The sequence below is a fragment of the Abramis brama genome, assembly GCF_963993115.1.
Source record: "Abramis brama genome assembly, chromosome: 17".
NCBI classification, from domain to species: domain Eukaryota; kingdom Metazoa; phylum Chordata; class Actinopteri; order Cypriniformes; family Leuciscidae; genus Abramis; species Abramis brama.
The window spans coordinates 15689401-15715709 of NC_139979.1; the positions used below are offsets into that span (position 1 = coordinate 15689401).

The 26309-nt window shown below is 38.0% G+C and overlaps 2 protein-coding genes across 3 annotated transcripts in view; one reads left to right on the top strand and one right to left on the bottom strand.

Moving 5' to 3' along the window:
* The first annotated feature begins 348 nt into the window (after positions 1 to 348).
* tmem245 (transmembrane protein 245) lies at positions 349 to 16316 on the top strand. 2 transcript variants are annotated; one of them, XM_084089705.1, is made up of 18 exons: positions 349 to 1780; positions 2828 to 2945; positions 3486 to 3581; positions 3665 to 3787; positions 5006 to 5185; positions 5268 to 5437; positions 6550 to 6573; positions 9793 to 9897; positions 10018 to 10100; positions 10191 to 10281; positions 12187 to 12285; positions 12369 to 12500; positions 12584 to 12706; positions 12784 to 12929; positions 14112 to 14212; positions 14858 to 15032; positions 15136 to 15330; positions 15415 to 16316. In XM_084089705.1, exons 1-18 carry the CDS (start codon positions 1169 to 1171, stop codon positions 15458 to 15460), a joined length of 2619 nt encoding a protein of 872 aa, XP_083945831.1. In that variant the 5' UTR covers positions 349 to 1168; the 3' UTR covers positions 15461 to 16316. The 2 variants fall into 2 exon arrangements, with proteins under 2 accessions (XP_083945831.1, XP_083945832.1); XM_084089706.1 differs by lacking the exon at positions 6550 to 6573.
* A 3048-nt stretch (positions 16317 to 19364) lies between these two features.
* galnt1 (UDP-N-acetyl-alpha-D-galactosamine:polypeptide N-acetylgalactosaminyltransferase 1) overlaps positions 19365 to 26309 on the bottom strand; it is an 89595-nt gene continuing 82650 nt past the window's right edge. The window contains exons 11-13 of the mRNA XM_084089709.1: positions 25484 to 25582; positions 25240 to 25374; positions 19365 to 21424 (exon numbers count right to left, since the gene is read on the bottom strand). Of these exons, the coding sequence (XP_083945835.1) occupies positions 21278 to 21424; positions 25240 to 25374; positions 25484 to 25582 (381 nt within the window). The 3' untranslated portion in view covers positions 19365 to 21277. The remainder of the gene's footprint in view (positions 21425 to 25239; positions 25375 to 25483; positions 25583 to 26309) is intronic.

Below are 26309 nucleotides of genomic sequence, written 5' to 3' on the forward strand. Positions count from 1 at the left end.
GACAACCACCGGACGACATATGTACTCGTCACTGCCCTGAAGCGCGAAAATCAGCCTTTTAAATTTCAACTGACCACTGGGCCGTCTCTCATTCTTCATCGAGCAATCCATAAGTGAGAATTGCGTTTAATTTACCTCAGCTAAATAAGATACGTAATTATTCAAACACAACCTACTACAGCTTCCTTGTCTAATGTGATATTTATTTGAACATCATTATTTGGTCAGGTATGACAAATATTTAACTTTATGCCAAAAGTATGAAGCCAAAATGACTTTGATTAGTTATTGATTTCAGCGCGTAGCCTACTTGTTGCACGTTAATGCTTTTTCCTTTTTTTTTGTAAACGCACAGAAAAAAAAAATGTTTGTAACTGCTCGCACAACTGTTTATTTTTTCCTTTTATTTGCCATCTCATTCGTTTCTTTGCTAAACTTTCTCATGTCTGCTCATGCTAGTTAACGTTAATCCACTCCCTGTTTTGTTTTCTCACAAATGTATGACTTTTGGAAGTGCAATTTGATTACCATATGCAGTTTTAATAAAGTTGAATTAGGTAACCTTCCATGTCATTTTTACTCTTCAAAGTGTACACATGTGCAGATGTTGATTATAATGAATTTACTGTTAGGCCCATAAATAATAATAGGGATAAACAATATTTAAAAAGTATATAATTTTTTAACACATGACTAATTAAAAATTAACCACAAACATGCTAAATGGGGATATCTATATCTAGCATAAAAAAAATGGCCAGAACGTCGTCTCTCAGTTGCTGAATGTCGCGCAACAACGTTGCTACAGCCCTGTCGCGTCTTACAATTCTACGTTGTTACAATGTTGCGAGCACGTAGACAGCGACGTTGCCATAGTAGAAATGCAACGTGCCACAGACGTTGCCACAACGCAAATGTGTTTGCTGGGTGACCCTTAAAGATTCGTTCAAAAACGCCTTTGAACCGCCACTATATTGATAAACAAGTAAGATGGGTTATGTTCGCTTGTTTACGGCGTTCGAAACATCATATTACTTTTACTAATAAAGATAATATTTCAGTAGGCTGAAAAACATAATTTGACTACATTCCCCAAACTACTTCCTACACTTTACGTCACTGCCCAACCCGCAGTTCCTTAGTGGATCCTCCGGACTGAAACGGAGCGATGCCAGCGACCATGGCAGACACGGCAGACACAGAGGACCCGGGTCCAGGCGCGGCTACTGACCCGGACACCCAGCGCACAACCCGGCCACACTTCGTCTCGTTCAGCGAGACCGTTCAGCCAGCAGTCGGGATGGTTAGCCAACTACTGAGCCAGCAGTCCCTGAAGTTCGACAAAAACATCAAACAGGCCTTCTACAACACGGGAGCGATGATCTTCGTAGCGATCTGTTGCGGAGCATCGGTGTTGGTTTACTTCATCCTGGAGGCTTTTCTACGGCCGCTGCTGTGGGCAGTGCTGTGCGGCACTTTCCTGCACCCGTTCAAGTACTCGCTCGCCCGCCTCGGCCGCTCTTGGCTCAGCAGGCTGCAGGACAGCGGGACGCCGATAGTAGTGGGCACTCTGCTGGTACCGGTGTGGTGCGTGAACTACGGGGTGGAGACACTGGGTGAAATGGTCATAGATCGGCTCAATGTACTGCTGGCAGTTGGGGCTGGTGTACCCCTGCTTTATTTCTTATATCTGTTCTGGAGCGTTATTGGCATGCAAGTGATCCTTAGTCACGTCTGTACCATAATCTGTTTCGGCCTGGATTGTTTCAGCTATACGTGGGTGAGTACTGTAGTAATACTGTGTATAATGACACGTGAATGGGAAAGAGACACGCCTCCTGTCAGACCTTGCACAGGTGGACGGGATTGTGAAACAGGGACTGTTAAAAATTTACTTCTTCATAGTGTAAACATATGAAAATAGAATAATGAAACTATGATACAAATTTAATAACAATTTGAATTATATTGTGTAACATTGTTTGCTGTAGGCTATATGTATTGAGCGAAGCCTGCATGCATCAACAACTTTCATTAATAACATTAATAATTATTACACTATATAGCCTAATAGATTTCACATAATTTTGTCACTGTAGAGACATTCTGTCTGCGCCTCTCTTTCATTCATCAGAGAACCATATTTTTACATTGCAAATTTGTCAACCATTGTATGGGGCTTCAGATAACCTAACCACGTGTAAATATGTTTTTATACAAAAGTGTGTTTAAACGCATCTAGTCATGTGAAATATCAACATTTCTTGAACCCATGCATAATATGTCTGAGTAGGAATTGTGTAGCATGACATCCCAGATACCAAAAATATGGCCTTGAGGTTACACAGCCCAAATGATAGGCTAAATCATAATGCATATTTTATTAAGGTTACAAGAACTCTACAGGACTAAATTTCTCCCTGACCTTCAATTTAATGACCTCACTATCTAATTTTTTTATTTATTTTCTACTTTCTTGTAGGGCTTAATTTAATTCATACAGGTCATGTGAAAACTGTTCAAATTGTCATTGGGAACAAATGCCCCCTTTAACAGAGCCTTGTGATCTACTTCTAACAAGAAAACACAAAGCTCATCTGGCAGTGGAGCTGGATTTTATTTAAGAATGAATGACAGAATTTTCATATTTGGTATGAACTATTCATTTAATGAAAATGTGTGTGTTGATACACTCTTGCAGTGCTTATGAGGGCTGGGAACATACTGAGGGTTCTTGTGATTATAAATAGATTGGTGGCAAATGTTTGGTGCGGGTCACAGTAGTTACCAGAGATGTCCAAATGTTCTCTCTCTTTCTCTTTGGCAGGTTGGCACGTTAGTTGTTGGCTATGTGTTGGCAGTGGCCTTTAAGTGGACGCCTGGCATGGAAAGATACTTGCGTTCCCTGTCTGTGCCTGTATGGACAGCTCTTATTTTCTACCTGGGTAAGACCCTCCTGTTATGAAACAGTGAATGATTCTGTATGGGTTTAATGTGGCATATCATGTAGTGGTTGACTGACAACGATTTCTTTGATGGTCAATGCCAATACCAATATCTTAAAGAGCAGAGTGGTCAATAGACAATATAAAGCTTGTATGATATCACACTCTTTAATTTAAAGCTACACAAGATAAACAGCAAATAATATGTATTACAGTTGCTGCAATTTAATTTACATTTAATTTACAAACAAAATTGATAATGAATGATTTATTAATAATTTGATAGGAAGTAAATCTGTAAAAACAGATAATACTAATAATAGAAAGGTAAGCGCTTTAGTTCTTTTTCATATACTGTACAGTGTACTTTGTATAGCAGTACTGTCAAATAATTCATTAGATAGAACTGCTACTAGAAGGGTTCCCATTCTCTATTTTTATTAGTTTACGGTCTTTGTTTAATTGTAAGCTGAAAGTTTAGCATTGACCTACAGTGCTGTCAATAAAGGAATGCAAAAAAAACTCCCTCTCTTTTTCCAGTCTCTCTGACAGGGTCGTGGCGGGTGCCTGTGTTTGTCGTGGTGCTGTTACTGCTAATAGTGGGCTCTCAGCAGAAGCCTGTTGTTCCAGGGAAAGGTGAAGAAACAGAGGCTCTCCTACCATTTACCTCTGTTCTTGATGTCCTCTCTGACCTTTGGTCCTCTCCTCTCTCTGTATAGGCGAGCTGCCTGGTCATGTTCTCTCCTTTGCTGCTAATACGATCTTCATGGCAATCTCCTGCAGTAACTTCAGCCATGCTGAGAAGATACAGGAAGAGACAAGCACCAAAGAACAATCCAAAGGTGGCACAGAAAAAAGCAAACAATGTTTAAAGTTATTTGCGGTGCTGATTTTGTGGGAAAGTCAGCAAGATTCTGTGTGGGTCTGGTAATGACTTACTCACAAAAGCAAACATCTGTATCCATTAATAAGCAGATTAGATTATGATGGATGTTATTAATGTGGATTATGAGGTAGTTTAGGCCTATCATCAAGTGTTGTCAGAAATATAGATTTTTCGATACAATTGACAGGAGAGAAGAGAAAGCGAGAAAGTGCAGCTGGCATCAGTGTATCAATACAGTGGAAAATGAGCATTGAAACAGTTTAAAATATCCCAGTATTAATATGCTAATATTACAATAGTAATATATTTCTGTCTTATTATTATTATTATTATTTATTATTAGTAGTAGTAGTAGTAGTAGGAGGAGGAGGAGTATTATATAATACCTCTCAGAGATATTGGGCCTGAGGAATCTCAGACAACAGTTTCAGTTGATAACAAATACTTTGATTATGGTCAAAATAAATAAACTTAGATGCTGGTTGCACCTTAATGGTGTGGCAATTTTTCCCTGTGGTATCGAAAATTGTCTTAAATATCGATATTTAGATAAGGTATCAAAGAAAGTTAAAAGTTCCAGCATCTACTTAAACCAAAACTGAAACCCGAAAGAGACTTATTTCTTATTTTAAATTAGCTTTTTTTATATTAGACTTTTTAATGAAATTCACTAATCTTAATGATACTGAATTTAAAAAATACAAGCCAATAAAATAAAATAACCACACATTTATTGAAAGTAACACACTCAAATAGGACAGAAAATATATTAATATTAAATATCAATATGTTTTTCTTTATTCAGTTCTATGCAACAGAATCAGATTTAACGGATTTCTTTTTTGACCAATTATTCAAATAATGTTTAGCCTTACAAAGCTATTATTTTCAGACATTGTGAGCAGAGCGTATCGGGGAGTGGATCAGTAGCGTCATTTCACCAGCGTTGCCCAGCCCAGCTATACCACATCACAGTACAGTAGGGCTATTGCAAACAGAAACAAGTATTATACTGCATAGAAATTTCATGAGTGGAGCGTTCGCATAGTGGAGCAACTGAGGGACCGGACATGCATAAAGCGTAATATTGAGTGGAGCGTCCCTAATCATTAGTAAATTTCGGTGCATCCCTAATCATTAATAAAGAGGATTTCCCCTCTTCTTCCCCTCACAGAGTTTATGGACTCTCCGAAGGCGGTCTTCAGCCGGAGTCGAAGCAGACTAGAGTTCAGGGGTCTCCAGCACAAAGAGAGGACCAGTGATATCTACTTTGTGTTGCTTGCGTGGGCTATAGTGTTGGTGCAGGTCTGGCTCAACCTCTGGATCTTACAGTTACTGCCCATCCCTGTTGCTGGTAAATTTTGTGTTCATTGTCCAGAGGTCACGAGTGTGAAGATAGTGTTGACATTTTCACGAATGAGTGCTATGTTTTCCAGTTTGGGTCCTGAAGAAGATGTTTGTGCGTTTTGGGATGAAGGACTTCGCTGGACGGACTCTAGTGAAATGGTGGTCGGCTTCTGAGAATTTTGTCAAAGACAGACAGGATGCTCTGCTGCCTGGACCGATCAAAGGCTTAGCTCAGTTCTTGCTTCGGGTGGACACTAAGGTAACACCTCACGTAGATACACCCACACAAAAGCACTCGCCTGTCTGCTGACCCACTGTCCTTCACAGCACTTGCCTGCTGGTAGTTGTCGCCACATGTGCACATTTATTTTTGGAGGCGACAGAGATCTGTGATTACAAAACGGAACTGAATGTGGTTGTGGCTTGCTAATTCTTGTTTTTACTTGCACAACTAAGGCACGAAGTACCCATAACTGACTGAATAAAAGCTATGGAGGTCAGATGTGGATGTTTCTGTTTATATCATGACTTGTAGAGGCATGTGGGACAAAATGAATTATTCAGCAGATGTATTTTCAATGCGAATGTGTTCTTCTATAAGAAAATGTCATTAACCTAAGCGTTGGAACACAATTAAATGCACTTCCTGTCTTTTTGATCAGCTGAGTCTTTGCATAGTCAAGTTTTATTTCTAGTTGTAGTTTTTGTTTTCCATCTATTGTTTGAGGTTTATGATGTGAGGAAGTCAACTCAACATTCTCAAAAATGTGCCCACAGTTTCTCATTCCCCCCTTTCACTGTCTGAAGTGAATGACAACCCACAGTTGCAGTCAAGATGAAACCCTACACCTCTAAGAAACCGTTTGCCCTTACCCATAGTAATCCAGTAATGTAACCAAGTGTCTGACTTTAGTTTTGCCTACTTTAAACTAAAAAACTAAATATAGTTTTTGTGGCTGGTATTAAATGAAATATTTATGTCAACTGAGTTTTCTTAATTCACTCACCATTAGCAGATGTGGCAAAATGTTAAACCTTGTAACTGTATCTGTAACAAAACATTTTTTTATTTGACTGTAATTTGCTTTATATAACCATCATATCCCTCACTGACTGTCCACAAGAATGAAAGGAGGTAAAAAAAGACGAAGACACTTAAAAAATAATAATCGTAGCAGATCTTTATTTTGTCCCCTTATAAAGCCCACCAAATCACACCTTCTCTAATTGTTCAGTATGAATATCTTCCTCAAATTTCACCATCCGGTCTTGTTCTGTTTTTGCCTTGAAAACACGTTGGAAACACTGCTTTCCTGCATACTGATTGGTTGTTTGTAATAACCGTTTGTCTCTCTGTCTCCCTCCTCAAAGCTCTGGCATTGGCTTAACAAGCAGGTAAATCATTTGTGCTGGCAGGTGTACAAGAGAAAGAGAAAGAAAGAAAGAAAGAACAAAGGGGAAGTGAAAGAATGACAGTGTGCTTTCATTAGAAGCTTTGGAGTGATGCTTTCCCCTCCCCACTGTCACCCCTCCATCTTTGAGCTTCTGCTTAGCTCACTGGCTGCTCCTGCTTTGTGGCTCTTTGCGCTGTGGAAGGGAGCATGCGCTCTGGATGTGATTGAGATGCTGACACACTAACTGTCAGGAAAAAAATGCAGAACAAAACCCCAAGAGAGCCCACCGCCTCTTCCACAGCTCTTGAAGTGTGCTGGGCTGGTTGTCTTCAGAGTGTGTGAGATGCATTCAGGGAGAGAACAGAGAGTGGGAATTGAGGGTTGGGTGAAGGGATGCTCCGGTCTGCTGAGACCAAGGCTAGTGGTCTTGCTGGGTACTTCAGGTACAGGCAGGTTTGGTAAAAGGGTTTTCTTCTGTCTGGTCCTAACTAGACCCTCAAGCTGCCTGCTACCCTCTAAGGTATAAGTGATTGTCTTCATTAATGATTCCACATAGGAAACGCCGCACACCACACAAATAGAGCTCTGCATGGGAAACTCCACTTCACTTGATTTCAGTAGTTTGTTCCCTTTAAGACTAGTCATTTCACTCGCCGGCCATCTTTGAAACGCCTCTCGGGCATTCAAGTGCAGCTCCTATCTCTTTGAATGGGGAAATAACAAATTCTCTAAAACTGTATGCCATTAAATTACAAATTTGAAATCACCAATGAAATCTGAGAACAACTGCATTTTTTTTCTAAATGCTTGAATCATGACTGAGCGCGTGTCTCTGAACACTGACTGCTTGTATTGGAACCGGAGCTTCTAACGCCAGCTGCAGTGATGTGATGACATTACCAATTGGTGGATCTTATTCCGCCATATTGCGCGTTGAACTTTCTCCCATTCTTAGTAATACGAGTGCACCGTCTTTCTGTATATAAAGTCTTTGGTTTAATGTTAGCATGTTGCTAAGCTAACAGCTTGATGCGCTAACAAGCACACGCAAATATTGAGTAAAATCTCATTTTAATTATAACTTATAACTTATTTACATTGATGCTTTTCAGTGTTGAATGAAATTTAGTAATAATAAGTATAAGTATAATATGTGAGTATATAAATATAATATATCTATGTACACTAAACCCTTTAATTTTTTGAAAGAAAAAAATATTCAGCAAGGCTACATTAAATTGATCAAAAGTGACAGTAAAGACGAGTAATGTTATATTTTATTTTATAAAGCATTTCTCTCTTTTGTTTGAACTTTCTATTCATCAAATAACCCTGAAAATGTTTTTATCACAATTTCCACAAAAACATTAAGCAGCAAAACCGTTTTTAACATGAATAATAATAAGAAATGTGTCTTGAGCAGCAAAATCAGCATATTAGAATGATTTCTAAAGGATCATGTGACAAAAAAACTGGAGAAATGATGCCATCACAGGAATAAATGACATTTTCAGATATATTCAAATAGCAAATAGTTATTTTAAATTGTAACAATTATTTAACAATATTACTGTTTTTTTACTGTATTTTTGATCAAATAAATGAAGCCTTTGTGAGGATAATCTTTAATTATTTAAAAAACATTAAAAAGAATCTTACCAACCAATTTTTTAACTGTAGTGCACATTTCTCTAGCATTATCTGCCTTCTAAAGTTTTTTTTATTTTATATTTGCTTGTTGCAATGCATTTCTGTGGAGAATGTCTTATGGAACAAACGCTTAAAAAAGATTAATTCCAGAGAATTTCTGGAGAATATCAGAGCTAATAACAAAATATTTTGTTCACCATTGTGTTCAAAACCTTTTAAATGCGCATTCCATCTTATTATGCATGAATATAGGTGTGTTGTTTCAAAGGAAAAAAAAGTAATCTTTTTGTAATCTTGCTTTTTGATGTTTTTTTTTTTTTAAAGGGAAACCAAACAAACGATCTATATTCCATCCTGCTAAAATTTAGCAATATATATTTAGAAAGAGATGTTGGAAAGACTTCAGAATTCTTCAGAATACTCTGTCAAAGAATATTAGTTCTGTTGTTAGTTTGTTTGTTTTCTGTTTTATGTCATTGTTAATGTTCTATATATCATCTCCTGGGTTTTGTCCGATTAAGATGAATCTGACTGTGGCTCAATAGGAGCAGATGGTGATGAAGTTATTTTCAGGTCTGATAGTATGTCCCTCCCCTCAGGAATCTTTTGGCATTTGCCAGCATTACTTTGAAACTGTGTATTAGGCCCTTAACGTTTTGAAGAGGGAGTGATGTGGTTATTTTAGCCTGCTGTTCTTTTTTAGTCTTTAGTCTTTCTTTTAGTTTCTTAATGGTGTGCTTTGTACTAATCCATCATCAACATGACCAGTTTTGTGTGTGATGTTAACACTTAGCGCTAACAGGAACAGGGAACAGGATTAGACATGCAAGTGCCGCCCACAGGGCCGACAGAAGCTGGGTGAGCAGAGAAACCAAGTCCACCTGCCAAAAACAAAAATATGCCCACCACCTCCTGTTTCCTGACAGCTGTTGTTAGCCTGCTGTTAGCTCATTCACTCAGTAGTTAGTCTTGCTTAGTCATCTGCCAGGTTATCGGATGTAAAATAAAGAAAAGTCAGCATGATTTTGGCTTATACGCCAGTTACATGTGTGAATTTTCAACAGAATTAATATTTTCACAGCCAAAAAAAAAACTCAAATAAGGCTGGAAAAATTAACCTCTCTGTGCCTTTCTGAAGCACGGAACTCATCCATGAATCCTTTGCTAAGTTTTTAAAGGAACAGGTCACCCAAAAATTAGGTTTTTAGTTAATAACAACAGTCTGTTCCTCACACAAAACAATCGCGGGCTTTAGAAAACTTTTTTTTTCTTCTACCTTAACAGAATAAATAACTTCCCACTTTTTATTTTTATTGCATTATCATTTCTCCTGTTAACCAAAAGTAAACAAGGATAATATATTTCATTGTTGAGTGAACTGTTCCTTTAATTGTTTTATTTTTTTACTGAAAGAGCATTTTACTTTTAGGTTTTCAGAACCAAAGGAATGAACACGATTGCTCCTCAGGTTTGGCAGAGGGAAGCAGGTTTCTGTGTTCTCACACACTTGCATGAATGATCAGATTTTTTGTTGAAACTGATCTCTCTTTCTCTCTCTCTCTCTTTGCAGATGATCGTGTGGCTGGAGCGCTCCTTGGATAAGCTGATCAGTATTTTCATTATCTTCCTGCTGGTAACTGGCACACTGCTCATGGCCTTGCTGCTCACAGCTATGGTACAGTGTTTCCAAACCACTGTCCTTGGGCGGATTATTCCACTGCGTGAAAGACACGGTCCGTGACTGATCCCAGCCTCCGCGCACATCATCTCTCAACGATTGTATTTTTGTTCACAGGTGCACCAAGAGAGCGTTCATATCATAGAGGTCACCAGTAACCTGATCAACGAGACTGTGTCCAACCACCCAGAGTGGGCCAAGTAAGTTGAAACACACACTTAACATACACTGGAAGTTAGGAATCTTCTCTAAATGATACGTAACCGTGTGTGTGTGTGTGTGTTTTGTAGCTGGCTCCCAGAGGCCCAGGTTGTTCAGAAGGCTTTAAACTCTGCTGCCACAAATGTTTACCAACATGGAAGAGAATGGATCACACATAAGGTCAGAGTTAAGAGTTTACAATGCTCTTGAAGACCACATGAAATAATATTTATAACAAATTTAATGAGACGGATAAATGAAAGTAAATGCTGACCAGTGGCTGTGAAAGGACAAAAATGACAAAAAAAGCACCATTACAAGTACCATAACAGTGTTCCATACAAATTTTGGGCTATATTCCAAGTCTTCTGAAGTAATATGATAGCTTTGTGTGAGAAACAGACCAAAACGTTATTCATCTGCTTTTAAAATGTCATTTGTGTCATTTAAATATGCCCTCATTAAAAAGTATTATTTTAAAAAGAGTACTAATTATGGAAATAACATATTTTTTAAAGAATATACATTTATAGAATAGACACTTAGTTGCATGTTAATTTCAATTAAATGAAAATGTATTATAGTTTAAAATTTTAATTAATGCAATTAGCTGAACTTCAGAGTGCTTTTTTGACCCACTTAAATGTAGTATTGAATAACACAATAACAGTAACTCACTTTAGTATGTTAGTCAACACATCAAAAATAAATGTACTACTTTAAAACATGACAAATAATCATTAAAACATGAATTAAAATGTACTTTAAGTATGCTTAAGTGGCCTTTTATTTAATTTATATTATCTGCAAGTACAGATTTTAAAAAACATACATGTACATTATACATAATTGCATACAATTAACCCTCAACCAAACACTAATCCTACCCTAAACGTATAGTAAGTACATGTTGTTTATCAGGGCTGCCAACTCTCACGCATTGAGTGTGAGACTCACGCAATTGACACTTTTCACACGCTCTCACGCCACACATCCATTTTCTCACGCACAGAAAAATTGCGGAGCAAAGAGGTACTTTAATATTAAACTAATTCTCAGCTCTTAGATTACATCAAATTTATTACGAAATTCAGACAAAAATACGTTTGGCGCTTGTAAATGTGACGTGACAGATCGCTGAGCACCTCAGTTCAAGTGCATGTGAACCGATCATCTGTTACTTATTTATTTAAAGATGCAGTACAACTTACCGAAAGTATACATAATATCGACCAATTAGTGTTTTTCAACCACGGAAAGAGGTCAATATAACAGCAGGAGAAAAATTATGTCACATAACGTTACATTTACCTCAGGAAAGCCATTTAATGACCATAGCATGTTAATTGAATAGATAAAATAGTTAGAGAGATTTTGCTGAGCACTATATTACATATTTATTATATTTTTACTTATGTCATTAAATAATTGTTATTATAACAAAAACTGCATTATATTTATTTGATTTGTTATTTTTAACCTTTAATAATACCAGCAGATTGGGCCCTATATGTTTACAGCATTAGGTGAGATTTTTTTAAATAAAATTTAAAATAAACATGTATCCAAATTAGTCAATATTGAATTAAAATCGGAATCAAATCACAAGAATGGAATTGAAATCTTGAAATTTTTGTCAAGCAATAATAAAAACTGTATCCTACCAGTCAACACTTAAGTGGACATTCAATACATTTGAGTGCACTTTTTTGCACAAGGGTGTGCATATACAAATGTGACACGGTCGGTTAGAAGAAAAAATAATCAAGGGTTTGTTAAGGTCAAAATTTTTTTACTTGATTTTATCGATACAATCATGAAAAGTAAGCTATTATTGATCAATATTTTTTATGCTCAAGCAACCTTGGTTACATCAGCAGAAAAAATTGTTTTAGAGCTGGAGAAATTAGAAAACAAACATTTCTTTTTGTTAAATAGCAGATTACTCAATTTCTAAATGTAATTATTAATTGGAGTCAAATTTGATTTCATGTTCAAGTCCTTAATCTTTTATTCTTTATGTCTGTGTGTAAAATTGAATGAGCATTTGTTATATGTGTGTTTTTATGTATGTGTGCATTGTAGCTTCATAAGATGTTGGGTGATAAAGTAAACAACACGGCCGTGATCGAGAAACAAGTTCTGGAGTTGTGGGACCGTCTCTATCAGTCCTGGATTGTTAAGGTAATAACAAAACCTTACTCGGTCACACACAATCACTAACTTACATTTTTTGTTGTATTCCAGTCAGTGTTTTTGTTTTGTAGAACGTGACTCATACTGGACGGCACCGTGGAAACAAGCAACATCTGCACAGGCAGAACAGCTGGCTAGGGGACATACTGGACTGGCAGGACATCGCCTCATTCGTGCAGGAGAATATTGAGACTCTGCTCTCGGTTAGTCTCCAGTGTGTGTGTGTGGATGTGATGGGGAGTGTCTTTATTTGGCAGATTAATGAATATGCTGTCTTCTGCGGTAGATCTTGGAGTCTCTGTGGGTGGTGATGAGTCGAAATGTTGGTTTGCTGATATCCACAACAACCACACTGCTCACCGTACTGTTCCACAGTGGCACCGCACTGCTCAACTTTGTCCTGTCTCTGGTAATGGACACACACACTTGATGGGATTGGATTTTTAGTGGTGATTTTAAATATTTATTGTCTCTCTGAACGTATAGGTGATTTTCCTGACAACACTTTTTTACCTGCTGAGCTCCAGTGGTGAATATTATAAACCTGTGAAATGGGTAATCAGCCTCACACCCCTCTCCCAACCTGGACCGTCTTCAAACATTATCGGCCAGTCTGTGGAAGAGGCCATCAGGTACACATGTCCATGTGGAGCTTTGGTTTGTCTTAAAGCAGTGCTTCTCAACCCTCTCTATATAGAGAGATTTAACATAACTAAATATATAAAACATAGGAAAATTAATTAGTTAATATACTTAACTTTCTAATAAAAATATTTAAGACATCCTGCAGACCCTGTGTAAATTTGCTGAGCCCCCTGATTGAGAACCACTGCCTGAAGGGACATTTAAGGTTAAATGCAAACATGTTGCAGTTTCCACAAACAATGCTTTTACAAACTGATGAACAAGTGAAAACTAAAGGCAAAAATGTGTGTTCAGTAGCAAGTCTGTGTGAGGTGGAAGCAGAAATTAGATCTTATAGGGATAGTTCAAAAACGGAAATCCTGTCATCATTTACTCACCCTCATTTTGTTCCAAATCTGTATGACTTTTTTTCTTCTGTGGAACACAAAAGATGATACTTTGAAAAATGTTTTTTTTTGTCCATACAGTGAAAGCCAATTTTCAGTGTTGATTGGACCCCAACGTTTTTCAGAATATCTTCTTTTGTGATACAGAATTTTTATTTTTGCGTGAACTATCCCTTTAACACCGGTTAAAGACGCTGTACTTTGTGATCACCACAAGAGGGCAATACTGTTCTGCTTTCTCTGCCATTTTTTCCATTTGTACAGATAATTTAACAGAGATCATGATCGGAACAACTGAAATGGGGGTGAAATTGACTGCTATTAATATGCTGGTTAAGAATTTCGAAGGGGTTCATCTACAGGTAAGGGTGACCCAGAAAATGGAGAATGAATGGGGTCACAATCTTGCTGTAGCACAGCGGTGCCCTTGAGCGTGATGCTTCTTCAGTGGAAATTAGCATAATGTAATTGGCTTAGATAAAAACATCTGTTATTTTTTTCAAAGCAGAATAACATCATTTTCCCTCCATAGACAATGTCATGAGCTGTGAAAGTGAAATGAGGAGAGGAATTCACTGTTTCCTCAGTGTGTATGCGTGTATGTGTGTGCGCGCTGATGCTGCCATCACCCAGAATGCACACAGATGTTCCATTAGACCTATTTTTATGAGCGCTATCACAGAGAGACTTATTCATTCTGACTCCAGTCAGTGTTAAGCTAACTGAGAAAAGAAAAGCCCTCTGTGTTTCCACTCTCTCTCTCTCACCATGTTTTCTTTGCAGGGGTGTGTTTGATGCCTCTCTGAAGATGGCTGGATTTTATGGCCTTTATACTTGGCTTACACACACAATATTTGGCATCAACATTGTCTTCATCCCCTCAGGTAAGACTAAAATACACACAGACATAAAGACTTTTTGCATGTGGTGTGAAACAGTCCTTATTGTTCATTTTGTTGTATACACTATCTTTTATCAAAAAGATTTATTTGAAAGAATTTAATACTTCTATTCAGTAAGGATGCATTAGATTGATCAAAAGTGACAGTAAAGACATTTCTAATGTTACAAAAAATTCTATTTAAAATAAATGCGTGGTGAACAGAAAGTTCAAAAGAACAGCAATCTTGGTTTCCACAAAAAGATTAAACTGGAAAACTGTTTTCAACATTGATAATTATAAGAAAGGTTTCTTTAGCAGCAAATCGGCATATTAGAATGATTTCTGAAGGATCATGTGTGGCTGCTGAAAATTCAGCTTTGCCATCACAGGAATAAATTACATTTTAAAATGTATTCAAACAGAAAAAAGTTCATTTAAATTGTAATAATATTTCACAATATTGCTGTTTTTACTGCATTTTTTATTAAATAAATGCAGCCTTGGTGAGCATTAGAGACTTCTTTGAAAAACATTTAATAAATCTTAGCAACCCCATACTTTTTGAACGGTAATGTACATTTATCTGTCCATGTCATATTATTTCATCTCATATTTGTCTTGCCTTTCTATCTTTTGCTCTGTGCAGCAATGGCAGCTATCTTAGGTGCGGTGCCGTTTTTGGGGACGTACTGGGCGGCACTGCCAGCGGTGTTGGATCTGTGGTTGGCCCAGGCGGAGGGAGTCAAAGCTCTGCTGCTTCTCTTCTTTCATCTGCTGCCAACATATTTCGTTGACACGGCCATATACTCCGATATATCAGGGTGTGTTTGTCTCTTTATACTTACTTTACATGTACCATCTGTGGTGTCCAAAATTGGTTGACAGTTTACCATTTTTTACTAACCCATATATATTTTTATACAGAGGTGGACATCCGTATTTGACAGGTCTTGCGGTAGCAGGTGGAGCGTACTATTTGGGTTTGGAGGGTGCCATCATTGGGCCCATCCTGTTGTGCATATTGGTGGTGGCATCCAACATCTACAGCGCCATGCTAATGAGCCCTAGCAGCAGCCAGGCAACTCCAGTGCAGAGCCACTTCCCTGGACATCATGGCAGGTGATATGCACCTCGGTTGTGTCTTTATTAACTACTTTTTACATTGTATTCACCATTTGAACTCTTTTTTTCATCAATTCTCAGGTCATTTGCAGAAACCCCAATGCAGCTGAAGAGAAGCAATGAATAAAAGAGACACCTGACCAGCCTGTTACACTTGTTAACAGCAGCCCTCGCTCTGGGCTACCACTGCAAGTCTACAAAAGAGGAAACTTGCGGTTACGGAAGCTTTCCGTATCTTCCCCCTAAGGGTTCACACGGCAACAGAATTGCTACTTTCTCTGCAAATGTGGCTCTAATAGCACATAGCTTAATCATGGCCCTTATTGTCGCCCCCTGTGCTAGTAGTTCATTTAGCACTGAAAATCCGGGCACAAAAAAACGCTACGCCGCTTGCATACTCCAGTGTAAAGTTTAGTTAGCACGCCTGTGCTTTGTCCAGCACTGTACTGGGGAATTATGCCAGTGCTGTAACGTTACCTTCAGTTAGCACACTAACAATACTATCATGCTTTACTGTAACAGCTCACCAGGGTCCCAGTCATCGGACCATGTTTTCAGGCTATAGATCACTGATAGTTTTTGTTTATATGGTTGTACTGATAATTTATCCCATATTGTGGATGTGTTTGGCACTGTTAAATGGTTATATATATGTGTGTGTGAATGAAAGGATGTTACTCTTAGATTTACTATTCAAACATTTGTTTAAAGTGTTACATCTTTCCATACATTCAGTCTGTGTATGATTTGATTAGATGTTTAAATGATCTCTACAGGATGATCTCCAGGAGTAGGACTGAACAGCGCTGAGTCTGACCTATACAAATATCCTATATCAGGTGGAGTATTTGTTTATGAACAAATATACTGTAAAGTAGCTTTGACTATAACAATGTGAAACTAATTTAACACCACAAACTAGTCAGAGTGTTCATATTACCTCAAATGTCTTAATGAATTTTTATCCGGTTCTGTTGATCTTACATATGCATTTCTTTATCTGTGTTGGATTTTATTTAATTTCTATAAGCATAACTTCCTGCTTAGGAAAGATGTTAAAATCCCTGTTTTTTTTATTAATATGTGGCCATTCCTCTTTGTGAATACAGTAGTATTTGCTCTGTTTTGTTTAGTAATCAAACATTGGGAATATTAACCTGTTAGCAGAGATACACGGGTAGGTAGAGCTGAAGGCAAAGAGAATGATTGACTGCTGCTGACTGCTTGTGTAGAGATGAGGAGATATGCCTTTAAGGCAAGTTTGAATGCATTGATTGCACTGAATAGATAAAGCACTCACTCTGCTGTTTCCCAATATTATTTTTTCTTTTTTTCTTTTGGCCAGGCTATTCAAAAAGCCTGTTCACATGTTCTTTTAAAGATGTTTCAAGAGTGAAAGTGGATGCACTTTTTTTCCGGTTCAAGCCAAATTAGAGAGTGTGTGTATATATATATATATATATATATATATATATATATATATATATATATATATATATATATATAAGCATGATTTGTTTATTATTATGTAAAATACAAAAAAAAAGTGTGTTTTGTTTAAATGCAGAACTAAAATTGTTTTAATAAAACTGAATTTTCAGTTGGGTACATCTGTATCTTTCTGGATAAAGAAACTCAGTGTAAAATTGATTTGTATTTTAGCAGGCTTATTTAGGGAATTGGATGTTGTAACCCACTGAATATATTTTTAGGCATTACAGAACACAATTCCTGAGTTGATCTTAAACCTCTGAATATTCACAGTCATGTTCAAATTATTGACGTTTAAAGCGTTTATGCCTCAGTGCTCAGTCAATAAGTAACTTTGCTTTTCGAGGGGAGAGCTGCACATAACTGCTGGTCTAGGATCAGTTTTCTCCGTAATGATAGCGTATTGACGGTACAGATTTTGGTGATTGCGCTGTTGTCTTGAAAGCATCAAAGGTTACTATTTACAACGTGTTTTGCAGTATTTCATTAAGCCGGGGACACACTTAACGACTAGCTGAAACATTTTAAGACTGAACTGAACACACTTACAGACTTTCCAACAGCAGATTTTGAACATCGACTGAACGCAACTGTCTCTGACTCGCGTTTGTGCATGATTCTGATAGGCTAGGCCATGAAGGAAAGCTTCTATACTCTTTGACCGTAGTTAGACACATGTATGAATATCTACAGTATCTGCAATAGACTTCAGCAGATGATTTTGGTAAACTTACACAATACAAGACAAAGGTTAGGCGTCAGACATTAACAAGTTACCGTAGTAAGAGTAAAAACATTAAAAAATCCATAGGAAAAACATGTAATATTGAATCAATACATATAAAAACACAAACCAACACATTCTCACCTGTGAAAGGTGATCCCATTTCTTCGGGAATTTAAATCTCGGCGGTTTCAAAACCAGAACCTGCGCAATGTTGTGGCATCATTGATTCTTCCTGCGAGTGACGACGCGCTGACCGTTGCAAGATGGCGGGCGCATGTGGCGTCTACATCTATGGTGAAGCATCCATCTGTTGTATCCGGTTGTATCCTTCATTGCCGGGGAAACGGACGCATAGGCCTATCGAGGCCGCATTTGAAGGATGTAGCCTCTGAATCGGGACGCAGTGAATGTTTCCTTTGACCCCAGATGCCCTCTGATGAGTTCACACGTGATATCAGAAAAGCTATAAATTGCACCACCTCAGAATAGATTGAGGTGGGATTGAAATCGATTGCCATTCACTCTTTCTCAATTACACTGAACTGGGCTATTGACTATCTCTATCTCGGGTGCAGTGCGAGTGAATGAGAGAAGCCTTACCACTGTAAGGCAGTGGATCTCTCACCTGTTAAATGAGCATTATGAACATCAGGACCAGTGGCTTCTGATTAATATCCCAGTGTTCCATTTTTCATACTTTTTTTTTTTTTTTTTTTTTGTCAAAAGAAGAAAATATTTTAATGAAATAACTGTTTAAAACTGAAATAGCCTAATACTTTTTTGAATACCTAACTTATCTGCAGTGATAAAAGTTGTTTCAAAGGTCATGAATAGCAGCAATTATTACATAAACAACATATATTACCAGAGGAACCAGTTAATTCCAAACCTTGCGCTACTCACTAGTCACTGTTCAATTCAGCAAACCAAGTCTTCTATTCTGCCTCATAACACAAATGTAGTACATGAGAAAAATCAGCAGTTTGAAAAGAGGAAATGATTTTGGGGAAACCAGACATTCAGGCTCAGGAACAGGGATACTGAATATTAAAAGCAGGATCTTGTCTGGTACTTTATTAAAATCTGCATTTAATATTAATAATTCGCTAAACTAAAAGATGCTATTTTATTTTCAACAACTATTAATATACTTGAAAATGTATCCTAGTTTTAAAAAAATGGAAATAGAATATCTTTTAATGAGTTTATCCAATTCAGTTTCCACAAGGCAAACAAACACTGGCTAATTAGATCGTTAGTAAGTGTTCTTGTCAGTGCTTTAATCTTTTGAGTGCAGTGGTGTGAGATCTTAGAGTTGAGCAAAAGTAAAATGAAATGTACTGCAAACAAATCCTAACAATTATTATTATTTTTTTTTAATTTTTATTTTTTTATTACTTTAGCACCATGGCCTTAACCTGACTATCTGAGAAGGTCTATGACACCCATGCTTCAACACCACCAAGAGATAAGCCAAAGCAAGGCAAAACTCTAACCATGAAACAGTTTGAATCTTGCACTTTTGAAGAATTATGAAAGTTGTGATCATTTTGATCATATTTAAGCTTATATATCCAGCACAATAGTGCTATGACAGCCTTGCATGGTGCCCCACTGCGGCACAACCTAATGACCACTGCCATGGAACTAAATCAAACTTAGCATTTCTCAATAAACATGTTTATTAATAATAAAGTGATATAGCAGCATGGTTTTGGATTTGTGGATCCGTTTTTTAATCATGAAACTGTGTGTGTGTGTGTGTGTGTGTGTGCGTGCACATGAACAAAGATCATAAATGCTAATGGAGAAGTTGGACTGTAAACTTTCTGTGGTTTATTTCTGTGGATCATCTCAACACAGGGCTCTCTAACCCACCAATCAGCAGGCCAGACCCTCCTCAATTAAACATAGAAGACAAAAACAAAAGACATCCCTTTGACAAATATAAACACACACACTTGTTCAAACACAGATGATGTTGAGGCCCTGTCCAAATGCTTGCAAGATCTTCACCCAACCTATGCATTGAAACCACCCTTTTATTTAGAATATGAATGATACAATTTAGAATCTTTTTTTAAATCTAGAATCTGCATTTACAAACATACAATTAGAATTCTAGAATTAGAATCTCACAATGTAGAATTTTTATTTAGAATCCACAATCTTACAGTTTAGGATAATTATTATTATTATTTTTTAAATTTAGAATCAGAATTTATACGCTTAAAATTTAGAACCTTTTTTTTTTAGAATTTCTTTTTTAGAATCTAGAATCTGTATTCACAATGTTACAATTTAGTATCTCACAACGTACAATCTTTATTTAGAATAATTTTTCTCGTTGACAGAGTACAGATCATTTGAAGTATTTAGACAGGGTCAAGACAAGAGTGTTTAGGGGAAAACAAAAATCACAACCGATTCCTGATTCCACGACAACTCTCATTTTCCAAACATCACGACTGAAATGAAATGTTGGACCATTTAAAACTAAATTCAGAAGAATGAAATGCATGAATCTGAAATGCAGGCCAATCTCTTTATGCTATCAGACATCAGATGAACGTGGTGAGCAGTTTCCAGTGCCTCACACAGTCAGCTTCAAATGAATGAATGAGAAATTCTACACAAAAATCAGTAACAATTTAAAGTGAACGTAAACAAAGAAAGATACCAGACTACAGAGTTCTTTCTCATGCATGTACACAGTGAGACCAAGCCCTTTTACTCTTGGATGATATGAAAGAAGATGATCCATCTCTTCCCGATCAACCCATGTGCTTATGGGTAACCCATGTCGGCCGAAGGGCTGGAATCCAGAGGAAGGCAACAATTTTGGGCCAAGTTCAGGACAGTCCTGAAACTGTGTGTCAAATTACCATCATACCTTTAATAGACAGACTCGAAGAAATTTCTAAAACAAACAAAACCAAACAAGTGAAAAGTGCTTGAACGTGGCACTCAAAAATGCAGAAACCAAAAAAAGTTTCAACCACTGTAAAAAAACCCAAAACAAAACAAAAAAGTTACATGAACACTGACGATATGAAACACGTCCTAGATGATCAGTCATCACGTTCATTGATTATAGATCTATATGTGATTGATTGTAGGTAGTCCACTGACTGAGACAGATTGATAGACAGTTCAGCATGTGTCAGTGGCCAGTAGGGGGAGCCCCTGCTTCTAACAGATGGCAGACCACTGTAACGTCCATCCTGATGTGAAGCTTGAAATCTCACATGCACACACATGCACTCAAACACACGTCAGCCTCTCCTTCATGTGCTAGATACCCTTCACTTCTACAAGGCTCGAAAAATACTTAAATAAAAAAAACCTCTGAAACTCCTGTGGAAAACACTGTGACTCACACATTCCAATCACACACACACATAAACACGCACACATTGATACTCTAAAAGGGAGGCGTTCTCGTAAACATAACCAAAATGTCCACTGCTCCTCGGACGAGGAGGATAAGGGCATCAAACTCAAGTTTCTTTCTCCACAAGTCTTCCTCTCCCTCGTTCGTTTTTTTTTTTTTCCTCTGCAAGGTGGAGTGATGGGGAGATTCATATACATATGCGGTTCTGTTCTTTTAGATCATTTTGAAGGCAGACCACCATGATTGAGAGGAAAGCAGTCCTTTCTCTCTCACGCTCTCTCTCCATCAGCGTCGCTGTGAGAGTCTGTCCATCTGTCCATCCGTGTGCGATCTCAGAATATCTCGGGCAGTGTGACGTTGCGGAGGAGCCACTGTTGCGAGCGGCCCCCGGTGCAGTCCTTGACGCTGGGCACCTGACTGTCATCTTCAGACGCCTTATCCAAACACTGATTACTGTTCACGTGTATCAGACTCAGCTTCTGCAGGAGTAAAAAAAAAAAAGTAGAATATAAAACAAAACAAAAATTAAAGAAGAAAAGTACACACATAAAATATAAACATATTTTAAAAAAATAAATCCACAGTTTCTTCTTCTTTCCATTTATGGGATCGCAGGAACATTTTTATGTATTGAACATTGTTGTTGCAAATCCCGCTGATTTAATCCGGTTATCTGGTAACGTTTGGCGGTCCAATCAAATTAGAAAAGTGGAAATGAAAAATCATGTCTACTATTATGCTTAATTTGTCACACTAGACAAAAAAAGTTAAAGTTAAGCACATTGCATTGTGGGATCCCATGCATTTATACTCCACATTCAGGCAAATGCAGAGCCAGGTATTTCTGTGCTCAGGATTCATAGTGTAATATAATAGTACTGATAGTAAGCAATATGCCACTCTGCGCTATACACGCAAGGCTGGACAACCTGTGCGCTCCAGGGCAAAGACAAATTGTCGATGCACAGGGATTGCTTTACAGTGGAGCATGTGTGTGAGTGTGTGTAATGGGCCTTGGGTGAGCTGAGTGCTCTAGAGTTTCAGTCTAGCGGGAAGCATTAAGCTGCACAGATACAATTAGGATAGAGGTAGAACCTATGAGACGTAAGGTGTGAGGGCGCGCGCACACGTCGATGAGCCAGTGACGGTAATGTATGGTAATGCATGCAGGAGAGGTGCTCTTGTTGGCAAGTGTTTTCCTGATCTCGCTCACTCTGAATCTCCCTTCCTTCCACTCTATCTGTCTCTCTCTCTCCAGGCGAAAAACAGAACCTTTATCTGACAGTGGAAAGTCTCCGCTCGGGTTCTCTATTCTGTGCTGCCTTCCGTCTCTCCGGGCGCGCGGCCAGCATGGTGGGGGCTTTGAATCTGGGGCGAGGAGGGGGAGGAAGAGGAGGAGGAGGCTTTGGAGTAACAGGCATCTTTTTAAACCAACAGCAGAGGAATGCAAAAAGCAATCTTCCTCTTTCTTCCCCTCGGCTAATTCCCTTTCCTCAGGCCTGAAGTGGCGTTTTAGTCATATACCAAAATGGAGCGATGTCTTTTTAAGATTGACTGAGAGGTGATTTGATCTAACTAAACTAGCATCCCTCCAATAGTGTTTATAAGGGAAGCCGCAGGGTGGATGTTCATGCACATACATTACAAGAGAAGGATGAGTGGACATCCTGTAGACAGACAGCTTTAAAGGGTTAGCTGACTGTCTTTGATGTTATATGACATGTATGAGGCCATCAACACCCTAAAGGTGAAAAGCAAGAGTCAAAAGCGCATATGCATCAAAGAACTGTCAAGGAACATAAACAAGCATAAATGATCTCAATGTATGAGCAGAATGGTGGTTTGGCACAATGTTTTGGTTGACAACATTGTTGATGGTTGCCTTTGTTGTTACCCAGAAAAATTTAATTTTAATGTTTCACCCTGATACCCCTGGACGTCGAATCTTCTTGAGGTCCACCTTCCTGCAAGGTTTGGCTACTAGTCCAGGGGTGTCTAACTCTGCCACACTGGGCCAGCCTTCTTCTAGCGAGGCAAGGGAATTCATTAGGCATGACCCTCACAGTGCATTATGGGTATTCCCTAGCCGTTGAGTGTACATCAGTTGGACACTCGTTGATGCGGAGCATTATGGGATTGAATGAGTGCTAGAGCTGCACATTTTCTGGATTAATTGAGAATCATGATTTTTTTGTTTCAAATAGAGATCACGATACTGAACAGACAACCTAAATAAAATAACATGTAAATTACTAGAGGTTCTGACAAAATATTAATTGCTGCAGTCTATTTAAAAATATTTAACAAATTAGTATGAATTATTTTATTTTTTTTTAATTGGCTTGAATGAATGATTCAATGACTCGCTCAAAGACTTCATTTATTTCATTATTGGATGTATCAGCCTTTTTGAATGAATCTCTTGAATGAATGATTCAATGACAACTACATTTTTTAACAGTCACTTGTCGCCACCTAGTAGGGTAACAATGTAACTGATGCAAACGTTATTTGAAGCACCATGTTGATTTCAAAAGGTGATTTGCTCAACTTAATAACATCCACTATGGTTTCGGACATCACATCGCTGTCCCTTCAAATGATGCCCTTTTTAAATGGTATAGGGGGTGATTTTGGACACAGCCAAGGCCTTCAGGGTCACTAGAAACTTCCAGGCAGGTGTGTTGGAGCTAAACTCTGCAGGAAATTGGCCCTGCAGGAGTAGGATTGAACCCTGGCCTGCTCTAATTATAGTTAGAGTACAGCTATACAAGGTTTTCGGGATTGCTAGGAACATCTAGATTAGGGGTTGACTAGGATCAGACAATAGGCACGTTCTGGGAGTATTCTGGATTCAAAACAAATTAAGCTCCATCAACAACATCTGGGGCATGTTGTTGATTACCACAAACAGCTTTTTCACTTGTCAGTGTGTAAAATCAAACATTTACAGTATTTGACTTGCAGTAGAAGTCTAGGGGGAAAGCATTCAAGAACAGGTTAAAAGCAGAAGCTTGTATTTTTTTGTTACAACAAATTAATTCTTCAACAATCTATACAAAAATGTGTATCTCAACAGTAAAGTTGTCAAAGTCAGCCCTTTTTGCAATCCTTTAGGTGTCTTTATGCTCATCATTCAAAAGGGCTTTTTATCAGAGGTAGCCAATCCTGCTTGTGGAGAGCCTGCAGAGTTTAGCTCCAATCCTAATCAAACACACCTAAACCAGCTAATCAATGTCTTCAGAATTACTTGAAAATACCAGGCAGGTGTGTTGAAGCAGGGTTGGAAGTGAAGTATGCAGGAAGGAAGCCCTCCAGGAGCAGGGTTGGCAACCCCTGCTTTACATGGACATGATATGAGTTGAGACCAAGGTTAGTAAGCAATTCTAGTCTCATGTTAACATTTACAATGTTTAAGTATTGTGGCTATACATTCAAAATGTTCAATTTAAGATTTATCCAATGCCATGCCCCATTGAACAGTAAGAGCTTTACTGTAAATGTGATTTTTTGCGATCTGCAACACATATTGTATATACCTGGGTTCATACACATTTCTACCAATACATTTCCATGACTTTTGAGGCAAATATTCGTGAAATATAAACTATATTTGGGTTAACTTTTTTAAAAACTTCTTCAAAAGAGTTAAAGGTGGGGTAAGCGATATTTGAAAAATGCTGTCGGAACGTTGGTAGGAACAACACAACCAGACACACAACAACAGAAGTGTAGCTAGTCAGCATTAGGGGCCGTATGACGGTGGAGGAGAGAGAACGAGCAAGAGGGAGATTTGAAGAAAGACTGTAGAAAGAGAAATGGCTGAGAGACATTACAAAAGAGAACAACTCATAAGAATATCACTGGAAAATTAAGGATTATGATCAGGAAAGAGCTTTAAAATCCACGTTAATTTTTGAAAAGCTTTCCAGCACTGGAGAGAGCTAAACGAGAAGGCCTGAAAACAAACGCGGAGGTTGCTTTATTCCGCTCCATACGTGAGTAACACTGGTTTTAAATATCATTGTTTGTCTAGAGCTGCTGTACTGTTGGCAATAACAGCAAACTCTTGTTTGCATTAACTCTTGTCTATGTAAAATATTGTAGTTTTTTAATATTGTAATTAAATATTGTAGTTTAACCAATATCATCACTTAAAAATATACTCTATTATATAAATATTTTTAAACAAATTTCCATGACTTTTCCAAAACTTTCTGGGTTTATTTATTTTTCCAAAACTTTTCCAGGCCTGAAAACTTTTCCAGGTTTTGCATGACCCTGATACACTTACCAAAGGGTCATATTCCCAGAGCTGGTTGCCTTTCAAGTGGTGGCACTTTAGCATCATAACCGGGCCATTGAGTTTGGACACATCCAAACAGAGGTCATCAGTTCGGATCTCTTTATTGGCTGTGTACGAAAAAACCTGAGCAGGTGGAAAAGTTCACAATACATCAGTGTCAAACCTGTTGTAAAGATTAACATCATTACTCTAAATAAGTGTTTTAAAAGTGAGAAAGAGATGAGGAGCTGACCTGGTTGCCGCCCATGCCGTGGCAGTTGAAAATGCCCACTTTCTCATTCTCTTTCCTGGCCATGTTATCCAGACACTGGTTAGTCTCCACATTACGGATCTGCAATCGGACAGATCACACAAATAGATTAGACACACTCAAGCAGCTCTCCTGCATGAATAAACAGTCACGTCTCTGTCTGAGTGTGAAACATGGTTAATTACCCAAAGCTTATCGCACACCGGGTGGGGGTGGGGGGAGTATCGACGAACAGAGTCAACTGTGCCAATCAAATACACAAACACGCACGTAAATGTGTACTTGATGAAAGACAGCGGATGAAGGGAAAGACAGCTCACTGCTTTCATCCAAAACACTGAGTTACACAAACGTCAAGATCAGTGGGGCTTAAACCATGACAAACGTATTTAACAGCTTCACTGACAGCATGCTATTATATTTAGCCAATGTTTCATGTAAACACTGATTTAATACTTGGCTGTAAGAAAAAATCCAATAGTTTTTTTAAACAAAGTGAGGTTAAATTACTGGAACGCACAGCCCCTCACAGGGCTGGGTATCATCATACTTTTTCAAGCAGTTACAAAAATAGGCATAGACAGGGCTGTACAGTGCTACGAAATAAATCATTCATTGCGATGAATAAACTTACCACAGTAGAACACGTGATACAGTTTTGCATGTGTGTAAAACAGAGCTGCATGTCTGTGTGAAGCGAGCACTTGTGTGTGAGGTTAATCTAGGGCTGCACAATTAACCAAAATTAAACTGAAAATATGATTTTTAAAGCAACACGCGCCAAACATCTCTAAACTTGTAATGAGAA